This window comes from Sceloporus undulatus, chromosome 3 (assembly GCF_019175285.1).
Source record: "Sceloporus undulatus isolate JIND9_A2432 ecotype Alabama chromosome 3, SceUnd_v1.1, whole genome shotgun sequence".
NCBI lineage: Eukaryota > Metazoa > Chordata > Lepidosauria > Squamata > Phrynosomatidae > Sceloporus > Sceloporus undulatus.
In genome coordinates, this window is record NC_056524.1 from 1,740,741 (window position 1) to 1,764,731 (window position 23,991).

Sequence of the window (23,991 nt, forward strand, 5' to 3'; positions counted from 1 at the left end):
TCTGCCCTCAGACTCCGTCAACGGGCTCGCTCTGGACCGGCGTAGAGTCTTCCTCTTCTTCCTCCTCTTCTTCCTCCTCTTCCTCTTCTTCTTCCTCCTCCTCTTCCTCTTCGCCGTCTTTCTCCTTTTCTCCTCCCTGGCATTGTAGGCAGGGGAAGGAGGAGGTGCTGAGCTCCTTCTGTGGCAGTGTCGGGCTCAGCTCATTGCGGTTCTGGTCCCGGCCCGCTTGCTGCCTGCCGCAACTGGTTCTGCCCATCCTTCACCCACTTGCTGTTGGCTGGTTCCTCCAGGCAGGACGAGACGGGGGGCGGCTGCCTGATGCGACGGTGGTGGCTGCCGCCCCAGTACCACGCTCTGCAGCTCGGCGCAGCTGTAGGCACAGTGGCCCTTGTGGCAGGATTGGCCCACGGAGGGTGGAGGGACCAGGGAGAGGCTCAGCCCAGGCAGGCATTGTCATTGGCCCAGGTCGCCCCCGCTTGCTCAGGGAGCCAGACATGGCGCTGGGGCGGGGGGCAGAGGGGCCCGCAGAAGAAGAAAAGACCGTTGTCAGTTGAGTAGGTTACGGATCAGGTTCTTACCTCCCACCCATGTGAACCCACCTGGGGCTCCTAAAACTGAAAGGCATTCTGTACATGCTCAGAGGCATCACCTCACACATTCCAGAAGCTGATCCAGGGCCTCCTCCAAGTCTTCCCACATCAGGCCCAAAATTGCCAAAGGGATGCCAATCATCAGATTCCCCGAATGCCTTTTGCCCCTCTGCTAAGCTTTGAACCCGTACGCTAGTCTAGTGGCAGGCACTGGGATGGTAAGAAGAGGGGGCGGGTGTCACGTTATAGGACCCTTAGCTGGGGTTTGGTTCCAGGATCCTCTGTGGTACCAAAAATCTGTGGAGTTCAAAGTCCCACTCAACATACAATAGGGCATTTATTATTATTATTATTCTTATTATTATTATTATATTATTATTACAATGGGCCCTTGGTCTCTGCTGGGGTTTGGTTCCAAGAGCTCCCTTGGATACCAAAATCCATGGATGCTCAAGTTCCATTAATATAATGGCATAATAAAATGGTGTCCCTTCTATAAAATGCTCAATCACGACGGAGACGGACGGACAGATAGACAGACAAACAGACACGATAGAGTACACTGATACCATACACCACACACATACAGTGGGCCCCTTGGTATCCACTGCAGTTTGGTTCCAGTGCCCCTCTAGATGCTTAAGTCCCATTATATGCAATGAAGTATTATTTTATTATTATTATATTATTATTATCTATTATTATTACCACTATTACTGTACTACTACACAGTGGGCCCTTGGCATCCGCTGGGGTTTGGTTCCAAGATCCTGTGGATACCAAAATCTGTGGATGCTCAAGTCCCATTGCAATGGATATCCTACTACATTACACTACTGTACTACCCATACTTACTACTACTATCAGGACCCTTGTATCCTCTGGGGTTGGTTCCAGGATCCCCATGGTACCAAAATCCATGGATGCTCACACATCCCATTAGATACAATGGTTAGTCAAATAGTGCCCCTTATATAAAATGGCAAAAGCATTATAGTATTTTTGAATATTCTGAAGCCATGGATGGTTGGATCTTTGGATATGGAGCTCGGCTGTACATGCTCAGGGCCACCCTTGACAACGAAAGAGTGGACTCTTTCTGGTTTCCTAGTGGCACAGGAGTGGGGGTAGGACTACACTGGCCCTTGGGGTCCCCTCCAATGCTGGTGTTCTAGGCTGCTGGGGGAGGGCCTCCATACCTGTGAGGCTCACCTGGTGGGGGCAGATGGCCAGTGGACAGGTGGGCAACGGAGAGGCAAATTACAAGTGGGTGGGCATGAAGACCACTACATCCTTTGCAGAGAAAGGGAGGGAAAAACAGGTGGTGGGCAGACTCAGCCCCCCACCCCACAGCTAGCCTTGGCAAGCAAGGGGTCCCCAAGAAGAGGCCCCCTCCCCAAAACATGGTGGGCTTTAGACTTTTGGGGTGCCTCTCATCTCCAGCCCTGTCAACTGCAACCTTGGAGGTCTTTAAGCAGAGGCTGGATAGCCATCTGTCGCTGGGGATGCTTTGGGTGAGTTCCTGCATGGCAAGAAGGGGGTTGGACTGGATCAGGGCCCTTTCTTGGGGTGTCTTCCATCTCTAGGATTCTATTATTCACTGGGGTGAAAGGGGCAATGCTTTGGGGGTTGCCCCCATTGGGAGGGCAAAGACCCACAAGTATCAGAAAACCCCTCTCCCTTTTTTATTCCTGCCCACCCTTGACTTTAGTCCTGGGGATCCTGGAGTTGGAAGGGGTCTCTCCCCCCCCCATGGACTGGGGTCTCCTGGGGGTCCCCTGTCATTCCCAGGGGCCACAGAGGGTTCTGGCTAAGGAGAGGGGGGGTCTCAAGGGGAGAGAAAAGGTCCGCCAGGGGTCCGGGGGGGAGAATGTTGGCTGGGAAGGGGGCCTTGGTGGGATAGGGGCCAGTGCTTGGAGGAGCCCCCCCCCGCACCAGCCAGCAAGGGGCTCCCTTGCACTACAGCCCTCCCTCCGCTGGCCTCCAGGAGGAGAGGGGTGTCTCTGCCCCACGCAGCCCCCTCCCCAAAAACAGAGGGACATCAGCCCCTCCCCCATCCTCTACCGGACCCCAGCCCTCCCTCCCCCCTCTCCTTTTGCTTTCTGATCCCCCCTTTCTTCCTTCCTTTGCCTCCCATTGGATGCCTCCCTCTTTTGCATTCTGTACCTGCGGCTTTTCTGCCAAGAGTGGAGATGGGCTGGCGATGGGGGGGGGGGGGCGATGGGGCGGAGAGAGGCGTCGTTTCCGCTTCCGAGACCCAGCAGCCCCTCCCTGCAGAAGAGGGGGGCAGGAAAACGGGGGGGGGGAGGAAAGGAAAAGGCAAGAGTCCAGATGCTGCACATCGGCAGGAGGGAAGGCCAGCTCTTCCTAGTCCCTAAAAAGAGAAGCAGATCTCTTACCTGCCCCCCCCCCCAAATATAAGGCCTCCGAGGAGGGAAGGAGGGACGAATGGATGGAGAGAGAGATGGAGGGAGAGAGGGATGATAGGTGGAGGGGTGGCTAGAGGAGTGGAGGGATGGAACTAGATGTCCAGAGCTGGAAGGACCCCCAAGGGGCATCAAATCAACCCCCTTTCTGAAAGAATCATGGAACCATAGAATCCTAGAGCTGGAAGAGACCCCAAGAAGGCCACCCAGTCAACCCCCTTCTTCTGCCATGCAGGAACTCTCAGTCAAAGCATCCCCATGGGAGATGGCCCTCCAGCCTCTGCTTCAAGACAGCCTCCAAGGAAGGAGACTCCACCACAATCTCCATTCAGGGAGTCTGTTCCACTGTCCAAGGGCCCTTCCTGCCAGGACGTTCCCCCTCAGTTAAGGTGGAATCTCTTTTCCTGGAGCTTGCTTTTCCCCTTCCCTGCTGCCCTTCCCTTCTCCTTTTGTGTCTTGTCTTTTTGAGATTGTAAACCTGAGGGCAGGGAAATGTTCATTAACAAATGGGAAGACGCCCTGAGAGCCTTTTGGATGAAGAGCGGGGCATAAATAAATAAGTATTATTTTAGCATTATTATTACCATGTCCTTTTCTCTGGAGCAGCAGACAACAACGCTTGCTCCCTCCTGAATTGGCATCCCTTCAAGTATTTAAAAGGGCCATCATATCAGCCCCCTTAACTGTCTCTTCTCCAGGCGAAAACATCCCCACTCCCGCCAGTCTTGCCTCATCATGGGCTTCATGGTTTCAAGACCCTTCACCATTTTGGTGGCCTCCTCTGGACAAGCTCCAATTTCACAACCCACTTCTTGAATTGTGGGGCCCAGAACTGGACCCTCCTCCAAGGATTCAGCTATTTCCAGCCCATTGACTGGATGGCCCTTGGGGTCTCTTCCAACGCTAGGATTCTATTATTCCACTCTTGGTCAGGTTCAGACCCACAATAGCTGGTTCCCTTGTTTCTTCCTTCTCTTTTTGTACAAAGAAATTGCCTTCTTGTTGTTGTGTGTACCTTCAAGTTGTTTCCGAATTATGGTGACCCTAAAATGAACCTCTCATGGGTATTTCTTGGCAAGATTTATCAGAAGAGGTTTGCCATTGCCTTCCTGGAAGCTGAGGAATGTGACCTGCCCAAGGTCAGCCAATACGTTTATGGCCAAGCTGGGACTCGAACCCTGGTCTCCAGAGTTGTAGTCCAACACTCAGACCACTACAACAACTGGCTCTGTTACCTTTATTTATATCCTGCTTTAATACAAACTAAAGTCTAAACTCAATGTAAAGCAACTACCTTCCATCTATTTTAGTTTAGCCTTTTATACGTTGTGTTTTATGTGTTTGATCATTCGTTTTGATTGTATATGTTTGATGTACTGCCCTTTGGAGAAAAGAGCATTGTAAATATATGTTGTACTGTTGTCACTTGTTGTCATCATTTAGGAGGATTTTTTCCCTTTGACAATATCCTTTATTCAGCAATTTCTTATCCACATTTAATACATTTTATTTGCCTTACTTAACACATAAATTCACATCCTTCATTATTCCCTCTTCTTTCTTAACTGCATCCCTTCTCGTGTCATCCATTCACCACTCCCTCACTTCTTTTATCTAGAATCTAGAGATACCATTTCCTTTCTTTGTTTCCCCCCTTTTTTACTATCTGTTTTCCTAATTCCTACCATATTTGCTATTAGGGTTTTAATTCCCTTAGCTCCCTTCAACATTCCCCTTCTTCTCTCATCCCTTCTGTCTTTACTCCTTTCCCAACCTTTCCCTTTAATCTCTTTTTTTTCTTTTCCTCCGTTTCTCTCATTATTCTTCCTTCCCCCCCCCAGTGATCTCATTTCTCCTCTCTCTCCTCGCCTTTTCCTTTTCATCTCTGCTTTCAGTTTCTACCTTTCCTCCTTCACTTCTGTCCATTCCTTCCCTTTGGCCTCTCACTTACCTTTTACAACCCTCTTCCAGTGGGTGGTGCTTGTTATCTGCTGGGGTTGGTTGGTCCAGGATCCCCGCAGATAACAAAATCCATGGATGCTCAAGTCCCATTAAATAGAATGGAATAGCGAAATGGTGTCCCTTATATAAAATGGAAAACCAAGGTTTGCTATTTGGGAATTTATAATTTTAAAAATATTTAAGCCATGGATGCTTGAATCTGTGGATAAAAAGTCAGCGGATAAAGAGGGCCAACTGTACACTATTATTATTATTATTTATTTATTTATTTTTTATTATTTTCTTATATCCAGCCTTTCTCCCAATAGGGGACTCTAGGTGGTGAACAAGATAAAAAATACAATTTAAAAACAATACAGAATACTAAAATACACTCATCCCTCGACATTCACTGGGGTTAGGGTCACAGGACCCCCGATAATGTGGAAAAACTGTACACAAACAAAACACTATGTTTTTACTTGAGAGAACACCTCTCTGGAATCTCTAGGTATTCCAGGGCAGCTCTGTGGTCAACGTCCGACAGACACTGACCATAGAACTGCATTAGAGGAGCTACAAAGGTCTAGAGATGTTGTCCCTAGGAATCTCTAGGTCTTCCAGGGCAACTCTGTGGTCAACGTCTGACGGACACTGACCATAGACTGCATTAGAGGAGCTACAAGGCCTAGTAGAGTGTTCTCTCTAGGAATCTTAGGGCCTCCAGGGCAATTCTGTGGTCAACGTCGACAGACACTGACCATAGAACTGCGCTGGGAAGCTACAAAGGCCTAGTAGGTGTTGTCCCTAGGAATCTCTAGGTCTTCCAGGGCAACTCTGTGGTCCACGTCTGACCGACACTGACCCTAGAACTGCGCTGGAGAAGCTACAAAGGCCTAGTAGAGCGTTCTCTCTAGGAATCTCTAGGTCCTCCAGGACAATTCTGTGGTCAACATCCTACAGACACTGACCATAGAACTGTGCTGGAGGAGCTACAAAGGCCATAGAGAGTATCCTCTCTAGGAATCTCTAGGTCCTCCAGGGCAACTCTGTGGTCAACATCCAACCGACACTGACCATAGAACTGCGCGGAGGAGCTACAAAGGCCTAGTAGAGCATTCTCTAGAATCCTAGGTCCTCTAGGGCAACTCTGTGGTCAACGTCTGACAGACACTGACCATAGAAACTGCGCTGGAGGAGCTACAAAGGCCTAGTAGAGCATTCTCTCTAGGAATCTCTAGGTCCTCCAGGGCAACTCTGTGGTCAACGTCTGACAGACACTGACCATAGAACTGTGCTGGAGGAGCTACAAAGGCCTAGTAGAGCATTCTCTCTAAAATCTCTAGGTCCTCCAGGGCAACTCTGTGGTCAACATCCAACAGACACTGACCATAGAAACTGCGCTGGAGGGCCACAAGGCTAGTAGAGCATTCTCTCTAGGAAACTCTAGGTCCTCCCGGGCAACTCTGTGGTCAACGTCCGACCGACACTGACCATAGAACTGTGCTGGAGGAGCTACAAGGCCTAGTAGGGCATTCTCTCTAGGAATCTCTGGTCCTCTAGGGCAACTCTGTGGTCAACGTCTGACAGACACTGACCATAGAACTGCGCTGGAGGAGCTACAAAGGCCTAGTAGAGCATTCTCTCTAGGAAACTCTAGGTCCTCCAGGGCAACTCTGTGGTCAACGTCCGACAGACACTGACCATAGAACTGTGCTGGAGGAGCTACAAAGGCCTAGTAGAGCTTCTCTCTAGGAATCTCTGTCCTCTAGGGCAACTCTGTGGTCAACGTCTGACAGACACTGACCATGAACTGTGCTGGAGGGCTACAAAGGCCTAGTAGAGCATTCTCTCTAGAAATTCTAGGTCCTCCAGGGCAACTCTGTGGTCAACATCCAACAGACACTGACCATAGACTGCGCTGGAGGGCTACAAAGGCCTAGTAGAGCATTCTCTCTAGGAAACTCTAGGTCCTCCAGGGCAACTCTGTGGTCAACGTCGACAGACACTGACCATAGAACTGTGCTGGAGGAGCTACAAAAGCCTAGTAGAGCATTCTCTTAGGAATCTCTAGGTCCTCTGGGCAACTCTGTGGTCACGTCTGACAGACACTGACCATAGAACTGCGCTGGAGGAGCTACAAAGGCCTAGTAGAGCATTCTCTCTAGGAATCTCTAGGTCCTCCAGGACCATTCTGTGGTCAACATCCAACAGACACTGACCATAGAACTGGCTGGAGGAGCTACAAAGGCCTAGTAGAGCATTCTCTCTAGGAATCTCTAGGTCCTCCAGGGCACTCTGTGGTCAACATCCAACAGACACTGACCATAGAACTGCGCTGGAGGAGCTACAAAGGCCTAGTAGCATCCTCTCTAGGAATCTCTAGTCCTCCAGGGCAACTCTGTGGTCAACATCTGACCGACACTGACCATAGAACTGCGCTGGAGGAGCTACAAAGGCCTAGTAGGTATCCTCTCTAGGAATCTCTAGGTCCTCCAGGGCAATTTGTGGTCAACGTCTGACAGACACTGACCATAGAACTGCGCTGGAGGAGCTACAAGGCCTAGTAGAATATCTTCTCTAGGTCCTTCAGGGCAACTCTTGTCAACGTCCAACAGACCACTGACCATAGAACTGTGCTGGAGGAGCTACAAAGGCCTAGTGGAGTCTTCTCTCTAACAATAATCTCTAGGTCTTTCAGTGCAACTTTTAGTTAAAGTAGACCTTAGAGTTGCACTGGAGGACCAGATATTCCAAGAGAGAACACATTAATAAAATCAGTGAATAATCAAAGCCGCAAATGTGAAGAGACAAATTTTCATAAATTTATTTTTTTAAAAAACCAGTTTACTTCTTTTAAGGGGTTTGATGGAGGTTTACCCTTTTCTTGGTGGTAGGTCAAGGCAACTGTGGACAGTTCTCTCTTACACAAACACACACACATACACACAGGACACAGAGGGTGGGACTGGCCATGCCCAAGGCAGAACAGATGCCCACGTGCCACAGGTGGGGCAGAGATAAGGTGGGGGGATTATCAAGGGACGGAGACGCCGGCAGACAGGCGCCTCAGTCCAGCCAGAGGATTTGTCCAAGGCAGCTGCTCCCTGGATCCAGGTACAAGGAATGCCAAGGGGGGCACCATGTGGGCAGGCAGGTGCCATTGTCAGGGGAGGGGGCATAGACCCTACAGTCCACTCTGGGACCCAAACCCAGTCTCCTCTTGCTAGCTGGTGGGGAGAGGAGTGTGTACTATCCCTTGTCTTTGAAACAGGAAAGTAGGGAAGGAAAGGTCATGCCCCCCACACCTTTTCACTCTCCTTTTGCCCCCCCACCCCAGGAAAAGAAGCCAAGCTGGGACCCACACACCTACAAATTTTATGGGTAGAATGCAAAGATATAGTTATGTTAGTCTGTAGAATCAGTATGTAGGCTGAAGTCTACGAAAGCTCATGCTACCAGTATTCTTTCACTGAGTCTCCAAGATGCTACAAGATCCCTTTGCGGAAGAAATAAAGTAGAATTCAAAGACATAGCCATGGAAAATCAATCTGCAAAGGGATCTTGCACCACCTTTGAGACTAAGTGAAAGAAAGAGGCTGGCAGCATGAGCTTTCATAGACTTGAGCCTACTTTCTCAGATGCATCAAGTTTAGAAAAGTTCCTGCTACCAACTTCTTTCTTTCAAGGTGTTACAAGATCACTGTGCTTCTTGGGGTGGCCTTTGTTGCCATCATGCCAGGAGGCCAGAGAGGCTTCAGGGACAGTGATGCCCAGGTAGCAGCGACGGTGGTGGTGTGAGGCTGGCACACTCAGTGCCTGGTGCTGCCACCCTCACCTGCACCATACCTGTTCCGTTCGGTGCCCTTGAGGAGGAGAGTCACGTTGCACCTGAGCCGGGGAGGGCAGCCCAAGGACACAGTGCAGTCTCAGCTATGAATCATAGAATCATAGCGTTGGAAGAGACCGCAAGGGCCATCCAGTCCAACCCCCTGCCATGCAGGAAATCCAAATCAAAGCATCCCCAACAGATGGCCATCTAGCCTCTGCTTAATGGGAAGAGACCAGGAAGGGGCAGAAGCTGGCACCAACCATTGCCATCCCTGAAGCTTCTCTGGCCTCCTGGCCGCCCTACCAAGCAATGGGGCAAGTGCCAGGGTGACCAGATGTCATCACCACAAAGGAGGGAAAGGCACTACAAAATGCAGGGCATTCCAGAAAAGTGTAGGTCATTATCAAATAAAAGCTAAAAACACTCACATAAATTTAAATTCATTTCATAAGGCTTATTTACAGCTATATTGCATATACTGTATTTTGTCATACACTCAACCATAGCTTTTCCTGATGAACTTACCTTTGTTAAAATGCCAAGTTGCCTTGCAACATACTTATAGAATTGTGATCAAGACAAAGGCTTAAACATGTACTCTGTTAGCAACAAATCCTTAACTAAGGCTGCGTCCACACTGCAGAAAGCGGTTTGATACTGCTTTAACTGACGTGGCTCAGTGCTGTGGAATCCTAGGAACTGTAGTTTGTTGTGCCACCAGTAAGAAGTGCAAAACTCTCTCAAAACTACAATTCCCAGAATTCTACAGCACTAATCCACAGCAGTTAAAGCGGTGTCAAAGTGGATTATTTCTGCAGTATGGATGCAGCCTGAATGTACATTTGAATTGTTCATTTAATTTGTCCATTGTGCTGAAATTAAGTGGGAAATTCTTCCAGTATTTGCACTGTGCCCTCTAGCAGCCCATTGCCAAACACGTTTGTTGCCCTTTTCCTCTCCGACTGAAGGGGGGGGGGAATAATTTTAGAAGTATCCATCCTTTCCTCCTGTTTGTAGCAAAATCAGGTTGCCAAGTAGATGCATTTCTCGAAGGGGAACACCAAACGTGGTGTTACTCAGTGGACTTCTCAGTCATGCTAATAAGGGAAGAAATTTTGGAATTCCTTTTGGAAAGAAGGTTGAAATGTGGGTCACGTCCTGGAAAAGAAGGATGTCTGGTCACCCTGCTGATGCTCCCAACCTTTGGCACCTGGAAAGGGAGGAGGGGTCTCACTCTGGTTGAAGGATAGCCTTGTTTGGTGGCAGGAGTGGGATCTTTTTGGGAGAGGTGGGTAGGTGAGTAGGTGGGTGATGAGATGGGCTACTGCCCACTGACCCTACCTCCCTGCCTTCTTCCTGTTGCAGGACCAGAAATGGCACTCTTCTCCCAGTGTCTGGAGCCAGTGGGCTTCCTACAGTCGCTGCGCTCGCTAGCCCTGGGCATAGTGGCCCACCTACAAGGGTCAGCCACCCCTGAGGAGTTGGCCTTCGTCTGCCAGGAACTGGAACTGCTTGAGCAAGAACTGGCTGGGGGCCCAGGGCTGCTGGAAGATGGGGGGCTGGAGACCCTGGAGGACTGTGTGGCTGCCACCTACAGCCACCTCTGCCTTGCGGTCCGGGCAAGTGCCCTCCATGCCCCCAAGGAAACGGAGCTTTTCCTCCAGTGCTGCATCCAGGAGAAGCTGGAGCGTCGCCTGCTGGGCCTCTGGCGCCGGGTGCAGGGAAATGGCGTGGTGGCCCACCAGCGTCCTATGCTGGAGCAGGCTGTGGAGCGCCACCAGCCCCGCCGGCCCCAGATGGCTCGGCTCTGCCAGAAGCTCAATGCAGTCCTGGGTGCCGGGCTGCTCTGCCTGCTCTGCGAGGCGGGCTTGACCAAGCGTGACCCGGCCCTGCTGCTGGGGGTGTGGGACGAGAGGGTGGCTGCTCTCCACAAGCGTGCCAAGGAGGCCCTGGCACACTGTGCCAGCTACTTCCGCCAGCAAGCCCAGGAGGATGTGGAGCAAGCCCTGGAGCAGCAGGCCCAGGGGCCACAGAGCCTGGCCGATCTGGCTGCCGGCCTCCTGAGGAAGCTGGAGCAGAATTATGACTGGCTTTGCTGGGCAGTGATGGTCTGGCAAGAGGAGGAAACCAAGGAGGAGACCAAGGAGGAAGCCGCAGAGGGGAATGTCTTGGCCTGGGGTGACTTCGTGGCTGGACAGGCCCCGGGAGGTGGTCTCCGGGCCGTGGCCTGCTTCAGGGAGAGCCCCTCTGCCCTTGATCGTGCCCGCACCCACCAGTTGATTGGGGAGCTGGAGTGGAAACTGCCCAACCCACCACCCGAGGTCTACGCCAGCCTGGAGGCCGAGCCGGCCCGTGCCCGGGGCTACCTGGCCCGCCGCATGCTGCAGAAGCTGGCTGAAGGGCTGGGGCCCACTGTCACCCTCCTTGTGGTGCCCGGCAAGCTGGAGCAGAAGAGCAACTTCCCTGCAGCTGCCAGCCTGCTCCACGAGTATCGCCACAGGCTGGCCTCAGGCACCGTCTGCATTTTTGGCTGAGAGAAGGGGACACGGCAGAGCAGCCATTCCCCCCACCCCCCCCCATTCCCCAATAAGGTCTGAATAAAAGCCACGCAGTAGAAAACCCAGTGCCTACCTGTCAGAAATCCCCTTTGTTCATTTATTCATTTGGGATTTCTGTCATGGGGGTTATAAGTTTAGGGGTTTGTTTGAATATTATTAGGTTAAGTTAGTAGTTGGTTTAAGGCTAGATTTTATAATGGGTTAATAGAATGTACTAGAAAGAGATAGACACACTGTTAGAATATGTGCTCACTTGTTAAGGTTGGAATGAGGAGGGAGTTACCCTGCTAGCACAGGCCTGGTCTTTAAAGAACTAGAGATGGGTCTCTGTGATGGGAGGGGGAACTGAAACATAAAGTGCCTATGGTTTATATGATGTTATGTTAATATGTTCATTATATTTTAAGATGCTGCTATATATGTTGGGTTGTGGGATGATGGGGTTTATAGTTCTGCTTAATAATACATATAAGCTGTTAAGGTTTAATATTACTTAGTTTAGTTGTGGCTTAAGGTTTATGCTTCAAGGTCCCAGGTGCAGTGGGGAGATAACGCTGTGTGAGAACTTAATTGTTTTGAGAGTTTGCCAAAGATCCCGGACTGGAGGACATTACATCATTGGGGAGGAGATCCATCGCTGCGCGGGAAAGAGTTATCCAATTAATTTGCTTTATTGCTTGAGGGGTTTGCTTCCTGGGGTTATATAAACCATATGTTAATGTACCCTTTCATTCCTGACAAAAAAGTCACTTCTGTTGTATGTATCACTTTTTTCAATAAAGCTGTTACTTTCAAAGCACAGTCTTTTGTTGGAAGAGGGGGGCTACAAACAGGAACCTGACACTGCCTCATTCATTCCTGCAGGTCCCTAGGCACACATTGGCTAGCTTCACTGGCCACTGGGTCCAGCCAGTCAATCTGGGATGGTAATGAAAGGACATCTGCACTGGGTAGAAAGCCAGGACAGGAACTCTGCACTCCTCACATACAATGGAGACACCCCCTTGCCTGCCCACCCTTCCCCAGAAAAGGAGAAGGCAAGCCACATGGTAAAAAAAAAGGCAAAAGGTTTATTAACCATGGGGGAAATGGCCACAGAGCACAGGGTGGCCCCCCAGCTATCACCAGGCTCCTCAGTGAGGAGGGCGCTTCGGACCCCCATGCACCCCTGTACTTTTTGGGGCCATGGGACACTTGAGAAAGGTGGTGGTAACGTTCTGGGTTGGAGCAGGGGCCTTGGCAGCACATAGCTGAGCAACATCGGTGTAATGGTAGACATCAGCTCCATAGAAAAGGAAGAGCCCCTTATTGGTGCACAGGGCACTGTCCACCCGATCGTGGGGGATGAGGATGGGGGAGTCTGGACGACGGGGGCTCTGTGTCAGGTCCACATGGTGAAGATGGTTATCTGTGAATGAGGAAGGGGCTCATGTCAGGGCCAGAGAAGAGTGAGGGGGGAATCCCAACTCATGTGCCAGCCTCCACATACACTATGCATCCCCCCTACCAGGAGTCCCCCCAGGTCTCTTGCAAGGCCCCAGGGACTCCAGAAAAGACCCCCACACACACACACACACACCACTCTCCTGTTCTTTAAACCAACCAGTCCCTCTCCTGCTCCTCCTGCCTTTGGAAAGCACCCTCAGGGGCCTTCTTGGCTCTCAGGAGGATGACTGAATTAGGGGTCCCCCTCCCTCCCCCTCCCCTCATTGAGCACCTACCTTGAATGACATAGAGGTCCTTGGAGTGGGGGCACGTGAAGGTGGCATCAGCCCCGGAGACTCCCAGCTCCTCCTGGACAGGCCGAGGGTAGCCCTCCACGCGGCGGTAGCCCTGCTCAGCCAGGTAGATGGACACCTGGGAGCCCTGCAGGAAACACAGAGATGTTGGGGGGGAGCAATGCTAGTGGTAATTCAGATGAGAAGCCATGGGTAGTCCCACCCTCCTGCAGCCGAAGGTCCATCCATCCAATGGTGGATGCTCCCACTGTGTTTAAAATTTGAAACCTGGGGCCTCTCCTTTCTCCTTCCACTTAGCCTCACTCCACTCACACCATCTCGTCAGCATTTTAAAGGGACACGGGTGAATGCCACAGCCCATTTCTGCCCAAAGGCAGGGAACAGTGGTGTCAACCCCTCCTTAGGGCATCACCTGGTGCAGTCCACATCCCCCGTACCCGCTTAGTGATGCTACTGCTGGGAGGCACTGCCCATCAGGCATCTGGGAATCAGGAGGTTCCTTCCCCACTTTGTCCCCACATTCCCACCATGCCCCCTCTGTCCTGCCACCAGAGCCGCCTCTCCTCTGTGGGCCCCTACTTCTCAAGTCCCCCACCATCACATACACACACCTGGATCAGATAGAGCTTGTTCTCCCAACTGAAAGCCGCATCCACCTCTCCCTCCAGCTCCTTCCAGGTGTGGCTGAGGGGCCAAGCATGCCAGCCATCCCGGGCAGAGTCCACACGGAAGTAGTGGCCCTCTGTGGGCAGAGAGAAGAGATGGGAGGCTGAGGCACCCTCTGGGGTCTCAAAGGTGGGGGGCATGAGTCTTTCACCCTCAAACCCCCCCCCCTGTGACTTGGATTTAGCCTGAAGGAAGCCAGCTAAATGCAGACCCTCTCCCCCCCAAATTGCAACAGGTCAGCCGAGGCCTCACTCCTGCCACCATTATGCCCCACAGCGAGGGGTGGGTTGGAGGTGTCTGTCTGGGTCCCATTGCAATTCTTCTTTTTTGTTCTGCCCCACTCCTTCTGGAAAGGCCCTTTTCCAGAATTTTTGTTTTTGTTTTTAATTAAACATACATACTAAAGATATACAGTATACACAAAACGACAAGGGGACAAAAAGGTGTATCAAAGCAAAATAATACAAATACGTGATCTAAATAAATCTCTATAAATTAATCCATATCTATATCTATTTCTCTATCTAAATATTGAATCATTACAAACCTTACTAAATTTTACTACCAGAACTAACCCTTTTTCTGCCAGTGTCTTCATTTTTTTCCTTATCTTTTTCTTTCTTTTCCTTTTTTCTCTTTCTTTTTCTTTCTGTCCTCCTTCTGTTCCTCTTTCCCCCCTGTTCGACCCATTCTCTCGCATTTCTATATCCCTCATCCTTAACCTTCATCATTCACTCCTTCTTCTCCCCTCTACTCATTCCTTCCTCTTAATCCTTCCTCTAAACTTCACAGAGGCTACCACCCTGAACTATGTCACATCCTCCCCCCACAACTGCCACAAATCAAAGCGCATCTCCCATGTCTTACCTCGGAAGGCATAGATCCGCCCGGCATCATCAGAGGAGAAGGCCCGGAAGGGGTAGCCACTGCAAGGGTCTAAGATGGCCTGGAGAGTGGCATTTCTCCGAGCTTCATGCCCATGGCCTGCCAGCATTCAAAGCGTGGGGGGCAGAGAGAACATTTCAGAATGGAGGAACAACTTCCTCCCCACTCTTCCCTCCTCCCATGGTCAAAGCTGAGCAGGCACTATTCTAGCTAGTGAAGCAGCCCCAGGGCCAGCTGGACTGATACCAGCAGACCTTTCATCCTTTCATTGCATCCACTCATTAAGTGCGCGTGCGCACACGTACGCACGCACACACACACACACACTGTATATACTCATGCATAAGTCTAGACATTTTAGTCAAAAAATAAAAAAAAAACCAAAAACCTAAGTCAACCAGGCATCAGGGGAGGAAATGAAGCTGGCAGGCACACAAAGATGACATACACACACATACACGAACAGAGGAGCCACAGGAATGAGCAGAGATGGGCCCTCAGGTGTGTGGAAAGGGGAGAGCTACTCACCTCTGCCAGGGCAACGCATGAAATAGTCCCTGGCATCCCGTGGATAGTTGGGAGGCACATGGCCTGTAACCGGGTCAAAGCGCAGGAAGCGGACACCCTGGAAGCAGTAGTAGCGCTCCTGCCAGCGGACAGCCGCAGAGCAGTTGGCCACGGCTGGCCAGTTCCGCTGCTTCACCTGCTTGGTCTTCAGGTCATAGGCCAGGATGGTGGAGCCTAAAGGAGAAAAGAACAGAGGAGAACAAGTGTAGGGGTCAGGGACTGCCAACTCTTTCAGGATAGACCCCACAAAGAAGGTATGCTGAAGTCATACACACACACACACACACACACACACACACACACACACACACACTCAAATTGACAGTGGAATATACTCCCTTGGAGTGTAGTGGAATCTCCTTCCCTGGAGGTCTTTAAACAGAGGCTGGATGGCCATCTGTCGGGGATGCTTTGATTTGGATTTCCTGCATGGCAGAATGGGGTTGGACTGGATGGCCCGTGCGGTCTCTTCCAACTCTATGATTCTATGACTCTAGGTTTGTCAACAGAGGCTGGATGGTCATCTGTCATAGTGTGTCTTCCTACATGGCAAAAGAGGGCTGAATTGGATGGCCTTTGAAATCTCTACCAACTCCAATGATTCTATGAAATTAGAGAAGCAATGAACAACGGCTGGAGGGGACTTGGGCCACGGGGGAACTCAATGACAGGGAGCTTCCAGGGTGGTTGGCGGAGCACTGCTGTTTAGAATTGGCATGGGGAAAAGAGGGTAAGATTTCTCCAAAGTCAGGCCAGTTTCCGTCCCCCTTGTCCTGGATGGAAGGGTGAGTGTTAAGGCTCAGGACTGGGATGGGGTCTCACTGTCCTCCCAGTCCCAGAGGAAGAAAGGCTTCCACACTATGCAGCAGACTGGGCTGGGTTCTCATCAGCTGTGTCCTGCAACTGAAGATCACCCTCTTTACAAGTTGGGGCTAACAGTGGCCCTGCTATCTTGGGGTTCAGCAGGGGACCCAGGAAGGGGAGGAAGAGACAATCCAAACAACAACCGAAACAACAACCCAAAGGAGCCTCTCAGGAAGGAAAGGATGCAACATTGGGGGCTTTTGGGCGGAGGAAAAAGAGGGAGGAGATGCGTAGAGAATTTTCTGCAGCATGGAGGAAACGACACATTGCACCTCATCTTGTTACAGCCTGGTCACCGTTCCTAGAAAAAGACCTGGATGGACAAAGCCACATCCATAGGCCCAGAGGGTGGCACTCTAGATCACAAAGTTAGGAGGATGGCTACCAATGCGGATTGCTTTGAAACGCTATCAGAGGAGTTTGGTGCATCTCCTCCAGAATGAGAGGCATGGCGGTACAGGCTTTCCAGAGGCTGCAGGCCATCCACTGTGGGGAGAAGATGTCCCCACCTACGATGATCCTGTCCAGTCTGTGGCCCCACTCCACCACCTGAGCGGCAGAGGGCCTGGTCCGGACTGACTGCCATATTCCCTCCTTGGCATGTTCAAGGTTGTGCCTGCTGCTGCTGTCTGCCATAGACACAATCCAACATCTCACCCTTGAAGAAGAGGAGAGTCTCATCTGCACACTCCTTGGAGTGGCACTCCACAGCCGCGTCCAGGTCCCTGGGCACCCGTTTGAACTCATCCTCAATCTGCCGTGGGTAGTTGGGCTTCAGCTTGCCGTTGGTATAGGCCCAGAGGCGTTGGCCCTATGGACAAAAGGCACAGCTGCCAACTCTTTTGGGACCCTTTCTTTGGGGAACCCAAAGCTCTGGGTACAGCTCTGCCAGGGAGCAAAAGCCCAATGTCTGACAACCTCCCTTCATCCCAATCCACCCCTTCCACCAAGGTGTCAATGAGTGTACATGATGATAAAGAGAGGGGGACCCTCTGGAAACACAGTTCCTGCACCAATGGGGAGGGTTATGGGGGTAGAACAGCCCCCCCACACTGTGTCAGGAAGCTTTCTCTGCCCCCACATACCCACACACCTGGAAGAGGTAGACGTTGTCATGAATGTCCGGATGATCCAGGTGGTGAATCCTCAGGGCGGCATCAATCGGGCCCTGAATCTCTGGCCAGGAGGCATTGATGGGCTCGGCTGCCTGGTGGAACCCCTTCCAGACCAAATCCCCTGGGAAAGAATGGGAATAATCAGTGGTGGGGTCAGTCCATGAGGATGCTGGGAAGCATGGCTAGACCCCCAGGGGAGGGATGGCAGATGGGTGGGCAAAGCCCCTTCCCTTCTCCATCAGCTCTGAGGGCCACTGGGGGACCCTTCCCCATCTCACCTGTCATGAGGGGGAGCTGCTCTAGGAAAAGGGTGTTGTATGTCAGAGACTCCCACCCTCAATGGACACATGCATGCCCATGCACACACCCAGAGGCTCCGTACCTTGGAAGAAGAGCATGGCCCCGTTTTCATCCAGCGTGATGGCATCAAAGCCCTCCTCACCACAGCGTTGCCCAAGCTCTGCAAAGAGGGGCAGCCAAGTCAGAAAGGAGGAGGGACTGCCCCACCACTCCCCACCCTTTGCACAGAGAGTGCACTGCAACCTCCCTTTTTCAAAATATTTCAGCAAGTCCCAGGTCTTACCCACACAAGGGATCTACCCCAACTGCAGAGAGAAATATCCCTGCTCCAGTTTGACCCCATTACTACCTACCACACACTCCTGTTTTAATCCAAACCCAAACCAGTCTTGAAAGCCACATGGGACCCCATCATGAAGTCACTTAGGTACAAGAGGGCATTTCTCCCAGCTGCAGAGGGAGAAGTGCACCATGCATGTCCATGTTCACATGTTTCTTACCATCCTGCTGTGTTCCCACTGAATCGCGCAATTCCCTTAGCCCTCACACGTTCCTCCTGACCCCTTCTAATGGCAGATGATCTAATTGCCCTGAATATCTTTGGACACATTCACTGCTTCTTTCTGGAGATTGAAGTGGAGATCTCACTGGACCTAGTCTTGTCGGTTTTTGCTGGGCTCAAAAAACCTATTGTGGAGTGTGAGCAGCCAGACATTGTTCTCAGTAGGCAAGCAAGTGGGCCCTTCATCCCATCGCATTGGCCTACCCTGCCCCAGTACTGCTTGTTCTGGCTGGCAGCAGCTCTGGAGGAAGCAGCCCAGATAAAGGCCTCCCCAGCATCTGCATTCCCCCTTTAGAGGGTTCTATTGAGAGGGGACCAGGGAACCCCCTCCCCTCCCTGTACACCCCTCTGAACTCTCCCTGTGCCACCCATCCTGCCCAGGGAACAAGGAACCCTGCCAGTTCTGGGGTAGAAGCCTCCAAGTCGGCTGAATGAAAACGTCAGAGAGAAGGGGTTCAGAGGACAGGGGACCCCTACATTGTGGACTGAGGGCAGAAAGAGGGGGACACCCTCCACCCTACAGACACACCTGCGAAGATACCACTACCTACCTGGGTCACTGGACGAAGGATGAGAGCCCATATGGTGCCAATTGCTGCCTGTGTGGTTGAACTTGCTGTCACCGTGGCCCCTGCCAGAATAAGTACCCCTGGTTAGTGCTTGGCCTTCCACTCCTACCTGGCTGTGCCAACCCCAACAAAGCAGCCCCAAATGCCCCTACAGGTAAGACAAAACCCTCGAGTCAAACAGGGCACCCAATAATAATAATAACTAATTTTATTTCTACCCTGCTTTTCTGTAGCAAGACGATCAAAGCGGCTACCAACTAAACCTTCGATATACAATTTTATACATAAAATTACAATCCCCACCTTAAAAAAGAATTAAATATATTACGAATTAAAAGAGTTATCAAATCTATTAATAATAAGCATAACGTGGGCAGGGTGGTGGTAAATACATGGTGTGAGGGGGTATCATTCTGTGGCTGAAGTGTTTGATTCAGGAAAGGCCTACCGAAAGAGATCCGTCTTGACAGCTTTTTTGAAGCTGTCTAAATTGGTAATTTGATGGATCTCATCCGGCCGGCCGTTCCATAGTCTGGGAGCAATTGCATAAAAGGTCCTCTGGGAGGTTGCAGTTAATCTGGTCTTTAAAGGTTGCAAAAGATTCCTTCCAGAGGACCTGAGGGTGCAGGATGGATTGTATGGATGTAGGCGATCCCTTAAATAGGTTGGACCCAAGCCATGTAGGCTTTAAAGGTAATAACCAACACTTTGTACTGCACCCGGAAACTAATAGGCAGCCAAGGGCTCAGGTACCCAAGCCCACCCCACCAAACATCATTGCCCCAACAGAAAACCAGTGGGACTTTCCACACAGGACCACACCACAGAAAGAGATGGACCAGCAGGCATCTCTTGGGGGTGAGCTGGCATGCAGCATATTCTTACCAATGGTCTTGCCAGTCCTGAGTGGTTGCACACACTCTGTGTGTGTGTGTGTCTCAGTCCTTGCACACCCACCCACTTGCCCAGGTAGGCATCCATAGTCCTCCCAGCTCCCTTTCACAGAGCACTTGGTATGTGTTCCCAAAGCTCTTTCACCCCAGTCCCTGGCACACACTTTGGCATGAGAAGCCCACCCTCCCCCAGAGCAAGGAGGAGGTCACATCCTCTTCTCCCCCACCACCCCTGGCATACTCACAAGGGGTATGCCAGAGCCAGAGCCAGGGCCCAGCTGAGGCACAGGATTCTCAGCATGATGCCAATGATGATGCTGCTGAATATGGCAGTGGACAGGAGAGACCCAGTGCAAAACCCAGCCTCTTATAGAAGGGGCAGCTGGAGGCCCTTCCCAACCCATTGCACAATCTGCCCCTTGCCTGTTAACCCTTTGCTCTGCAGCTGAAGGACTGAGGCTGATCCCTGCCCCCCCCCCAGCCCAAGGACTGGCACATGGGATACATGTGGCCCTGGACTGGTAGGTCAGCTTTCCCCACAAGTGCCAGTTCTTTCGCAGGGGAAATTCCCAGATGCCCTTCCTGGCCTGCAGGTGAACCTAGCCAGGATTTCCCGCATGCCTGCCTATTCCCATCCCCAGCACAGAGGAGGAGGATGACAAATATTTGATCAGGACAGGACACCAAGAATAAACAAGCACACACACAATTCCCCAATGACAGTTACTTGTTTCAGCGAAGGGATGGGCTGAGGCCTGAGAATGCGAGTGCTTTGGCATGGGACACTCAGTAGGTAGTTTTGCGGACACACTTGTGAAATACAAACCTCCAGAGCCAGACATCAAGAATGAGGCCAGCCCTCCTGCTCAATCAGCTAGCCAACCCATCTGTCCTGGAGCTCTATGACAAAGAGGTTGGGGCCAGGGGCATCACTAGGTGGATGTGGGGATGTGGTACACACCAGGTGACAATCACAGAGGGGGTGACACCTAATTGGACCCTCTGCCCACTGTGTCGGGTACATGCCCATTCCAGCTTGCCTGCTGTCCTGGCTCTCTCTGCCAAAGGAGCCAGGGCAGCAAGGAAGCCCAAACAAGCCCTGGTATGCTGAGCTCATCCAGTCTGACCCCAACCAACTAGGGTTGGTATCACCTTGTGTGGGTGTCCAGTAGGGGGCATGGCAGACCACCCCCTTCCATCCTCTCTCCCTCCCTCCTGCTACCTTGCTTGTCCATCCATCCAAACCCCCGCAGGCAGCCCTTTCCAGGTCTCACCAGCCAGCCAGCAGACCGATGAACAAGGCAGCAGGAGAGGGAAGCCTGCCACTGCCTTCCAATGACACCTGGATGAGCTTAGGATGCCTTCCCGGTACAGGGTGCTTCTAGGGGGAGGGCTCCTAGACTTACTGGCCAAAAGGTATTATCCCCAGTCCATTTCTCCCTCCTCCATAGAATCCTAGAGTTCTAAGAGACCGCAAGGGCCGTCCAGTCTAATCCCCTGCCATGCAGGAACTCTCAATCAAGGCATAACCGACAGATGGCCATCTAGCCTCCATGGGTCCCTCTCCAACAGAAGACTGAAGCAGCAGTGGGTGGCATGGAAAACAAGTCTTGACCCCTTCCAACTTGCACATGGAAAACCATATATATTTCTACAGGTGACAGTTCAGGCAATTGCAAGACAGAAGCCTCGCGGGAAGGAGCATCCTACCACCCTCCTGCTGGATCACCATATTTCCACGGTGCAGATGACTGATGGTCCCTTCCTTGGGCAAGCCCAGCCATTATGCCAAGTCCACGGCTGCTCAGGCTGCTGGTTTGGGATATCACATCATGCAGGAAATAGTTGTTGGCCACACTGTGACTGCCCAGGAAAGGCCCTTATGAGATCAGATGCCTCTGGGGCCAAAGCAACTTGACCAGCTTGCATCCAGAGATGGGGGGTCGCACATGCTATTCCACCACAAGTGTCCAGCTGTCTTAGAATGGCCCTTGCAGAGTAGAAAAGCCCTGCAGGTCCACAATTGCCTGGACACGTCAAACAAAAATCCAGATGTATTAAACAAGGCTTCCCCTCCCAACCTGAAGAACGAGAAGGACAGAGGTCTAACCAGGTTAGCCAAAAATGAATCCTGTTGACCTTTCATGTGTTATCAGGGGCTGTGACGTCCTTTGGCAAAGCAGGTATTGAAGAATTTCCCGGATTTGGTGTGAACAGTTGGGAAGACCTTCAAAGGTAGGCTGGCTGAGTGGGGAGATCATTTGCATTCCTAAGGATCTGTCACTTTGCCAAGGCCAAGTCTCCACAGATCCAGCATGTCCTCCAAAAAAGTCATAAATATTCTCCTCTCCCAAACAATCCTGACATTGGAAGAGACCCCCAAGGACCCCCTTCTCCCATGCAGGAAGACACTATCAAAGCACTCTCCATGACAGATGGCCACCCAGCCTCTGTTTGAAAGCCTTCAAAGGAGAAGCCCCCATCTTCCAAGACAGCAACATCTTCCACTGTCAAACAGCTCTCAATGTCAGGAAGATCTTCCTAATATTTAGGTAGAATCTCTTTTTACTTTTGAATGAACACTGGGACAGGGTGACCAGAGTTCATCCCCTCAAAGGAGGACAAGGCACAGCAAAATGTAGGACATTTCAAAATAAAAGCTAAAAACACTGCACTAAATTCATTTCATATGGTTTATTTACAGCTGTATTACATATATGGTATTTTATTATGTATGCACTCATATTTTTCTGATGACCTTGCCTTTGTTGAAATGCTTTGTTGGCTTGCAATATACTTATAGACCTCTGAGCAAGAGAAATGCTTAAAATTGTACTTTACTAGCAACGAACCCTTGACTGAATTTGAATTATTCCTTTTGTTTGTTCATTGTGCAGAAATCCTTTCAATATTTGCATTGTGTCCTCGCACAGTCCACTGCCAAACATGTTTGCTGACCTTTTCCTCTACAAGAAACAAATGCAGCCCAAGCTCTGGGAACAATAGAATCATAGAATCATAGAATCGTAGAGTTGGAAGAGACCAAAGGGCCATCCAGTCCAACCCCCTTCTGCCATGCAGGAACTCTCAATCAAAGCATCCCTGAGAGATGGCCATCCAGCCTCTGCTTAAAGACCTCCAAGGAAGGAGACTCCACTACACTCCGAGGAAGGAGTGTGTTCCACTGTCAAACAGCCCTTACTGTAAGGAAGTTCCTCCTAATGTTGAGCTGGAATCTCTTTCCTGTGTTAGTCAATGGGCTTATTAACAGAGCACCCTTTGGGTATTGTCTGTTGCTGCTCCTAGGAAAAAAGAAATTCAGAAGGACCCATCCAATCCGCCTCTTTACAGCGAGGATAGGTTGCAAAGTACTGTAAACACTTTCTAGAAGGGGCAAGTAAACATGGTGTTAGTCAATGGGCTTATTAAGTCATGCTCAAACTTCCTGGACAGAAAGTTGAAATGTAGGGTGTGTCCTGGAAAAGGTGGACATCTGGTCACCCTGCACTGAGAGCATCACTCCACACTCTGAGAGCAATGTGTTATTAACACAAAACTTCTGTCTCGCCTCATTGTTGCTATGACAGTTATTATTATTGTTTTACAAAAGTACAATGTAAGAATGAAAGCAGCAAAACTGAAAAATGAAAGCAACAAAACTCATCTTAGAGCTGGCTCATTACAATACCAAAAAGGCTAAGCCTCTTACACAGTTGCATGCTTCCTAAAATGATAACTCTGCAGCATCATTGCTCACAAAGGAAGGGGCTCAAATGGGGAGCCTCCTTGTTTTTAGGGCTTCGTTACAAGTCAGATCGCAATTTGGAGGACTGGGAGGGCCTGCCTTCCTTGGCCGGTCTGCAAAAATTCCTCCTCTCCTGTTAGAGGTTCTTGAGCAACTGCAGCTCTTGGGGAGTTTGTGCCAGCATGAAATGCCAAGGAAGGGATGGAGTGGACTTCCTCATAGCTGTGTGTGTGGGAGAACAAAGCCCCTCTGTCTCTGCCCTGCCCCAGCCACATTCTTCTCGTACCTGAGCCCAGTTTCCACTTGGCCAGACCCTGGGGGACAAAACCAGCTGCCCTTCCATATCTTCCAGAGCTTATAATTTCAAAACATGCACCTGTGAGTTCAGCTTCAGTTTCCTGAGCCACATAACAACAGAAACAACAACAACATAGAATCACAGAGTTGGGAGAGACCCCAAGAAGGGCCATCCAATCCAACCCCACCTTCTGCCATGCAGGAACTCACAATCAAAGCATCCCTGACAGATGGCCATCCAGCCTCTGCTTAAAGACCTCCAAGGAAGGAGACACCACCACTTTCCATTGAGGGAGTGTGTTCCACTGTCGAACAGCCCTTACTGTCAGGAAGTTCCTCCTAATATTGAGGTGCAATCTCTTTTCCTATCGCTTGCATCTATTGCTCCATTGGGTCCTGTTCTCTGGAGCAGCAGAAAAAAAGCTTGCTCCCTCAATATGAC

The 23,991-nt window shown here is 50.8% G+C and overlaps 3 protein-coding genes across 3 annotated transcripts in view; 1 reads left to right on the forward strand and 2 right to left on the reverse strand.

Moving 5' to 3' along the window:
* The window catches only part of FHIP1B (FHF complex subunit HOOK interacting protein 1B), a 620,510-nt gene that overhangs the window by 203,486 nt on the left and 393,033 nt on the right, over positions 1–23,991 (reverse strand). The window lies entirely within an intron of this gene.
* CCKBR (cholecystokinin B receptor) overlaps positions 1–23,991 on the forward strand; it is a 540,140-nt gene that overhangs the window by 110,303 nt on the left and 405,846 nt on the right.
* HPX (hemopexin) lies at positions 12,393–19,908 on the reverse strand. The gene is made up of 10 exons (XM_042460254.1): positions 19,753–19,908; positions 18,597–18,676; positions 17,566–17,643; positions 17,162–17,304; positions 16,726–16,879; positions 15,166–15,378; positions 14,620–14,736; positions 13,698–13,828; positions 13,069–13,213; positions 12,393–12,755 (listed from the first exon to the last, which is right to left on the reverse strand). The coding sequence occupies exons 1-10, from the start codon at positions 19,806–19,808 to the stop codon at positions 12,481–12,483; spliced, it is 1,392 nt and encodes a 463-aa protein (XP_042316188.1). The 5' UTR covers positions 19,809–19,908; the 3' UTR covers positions 12,393–12,480.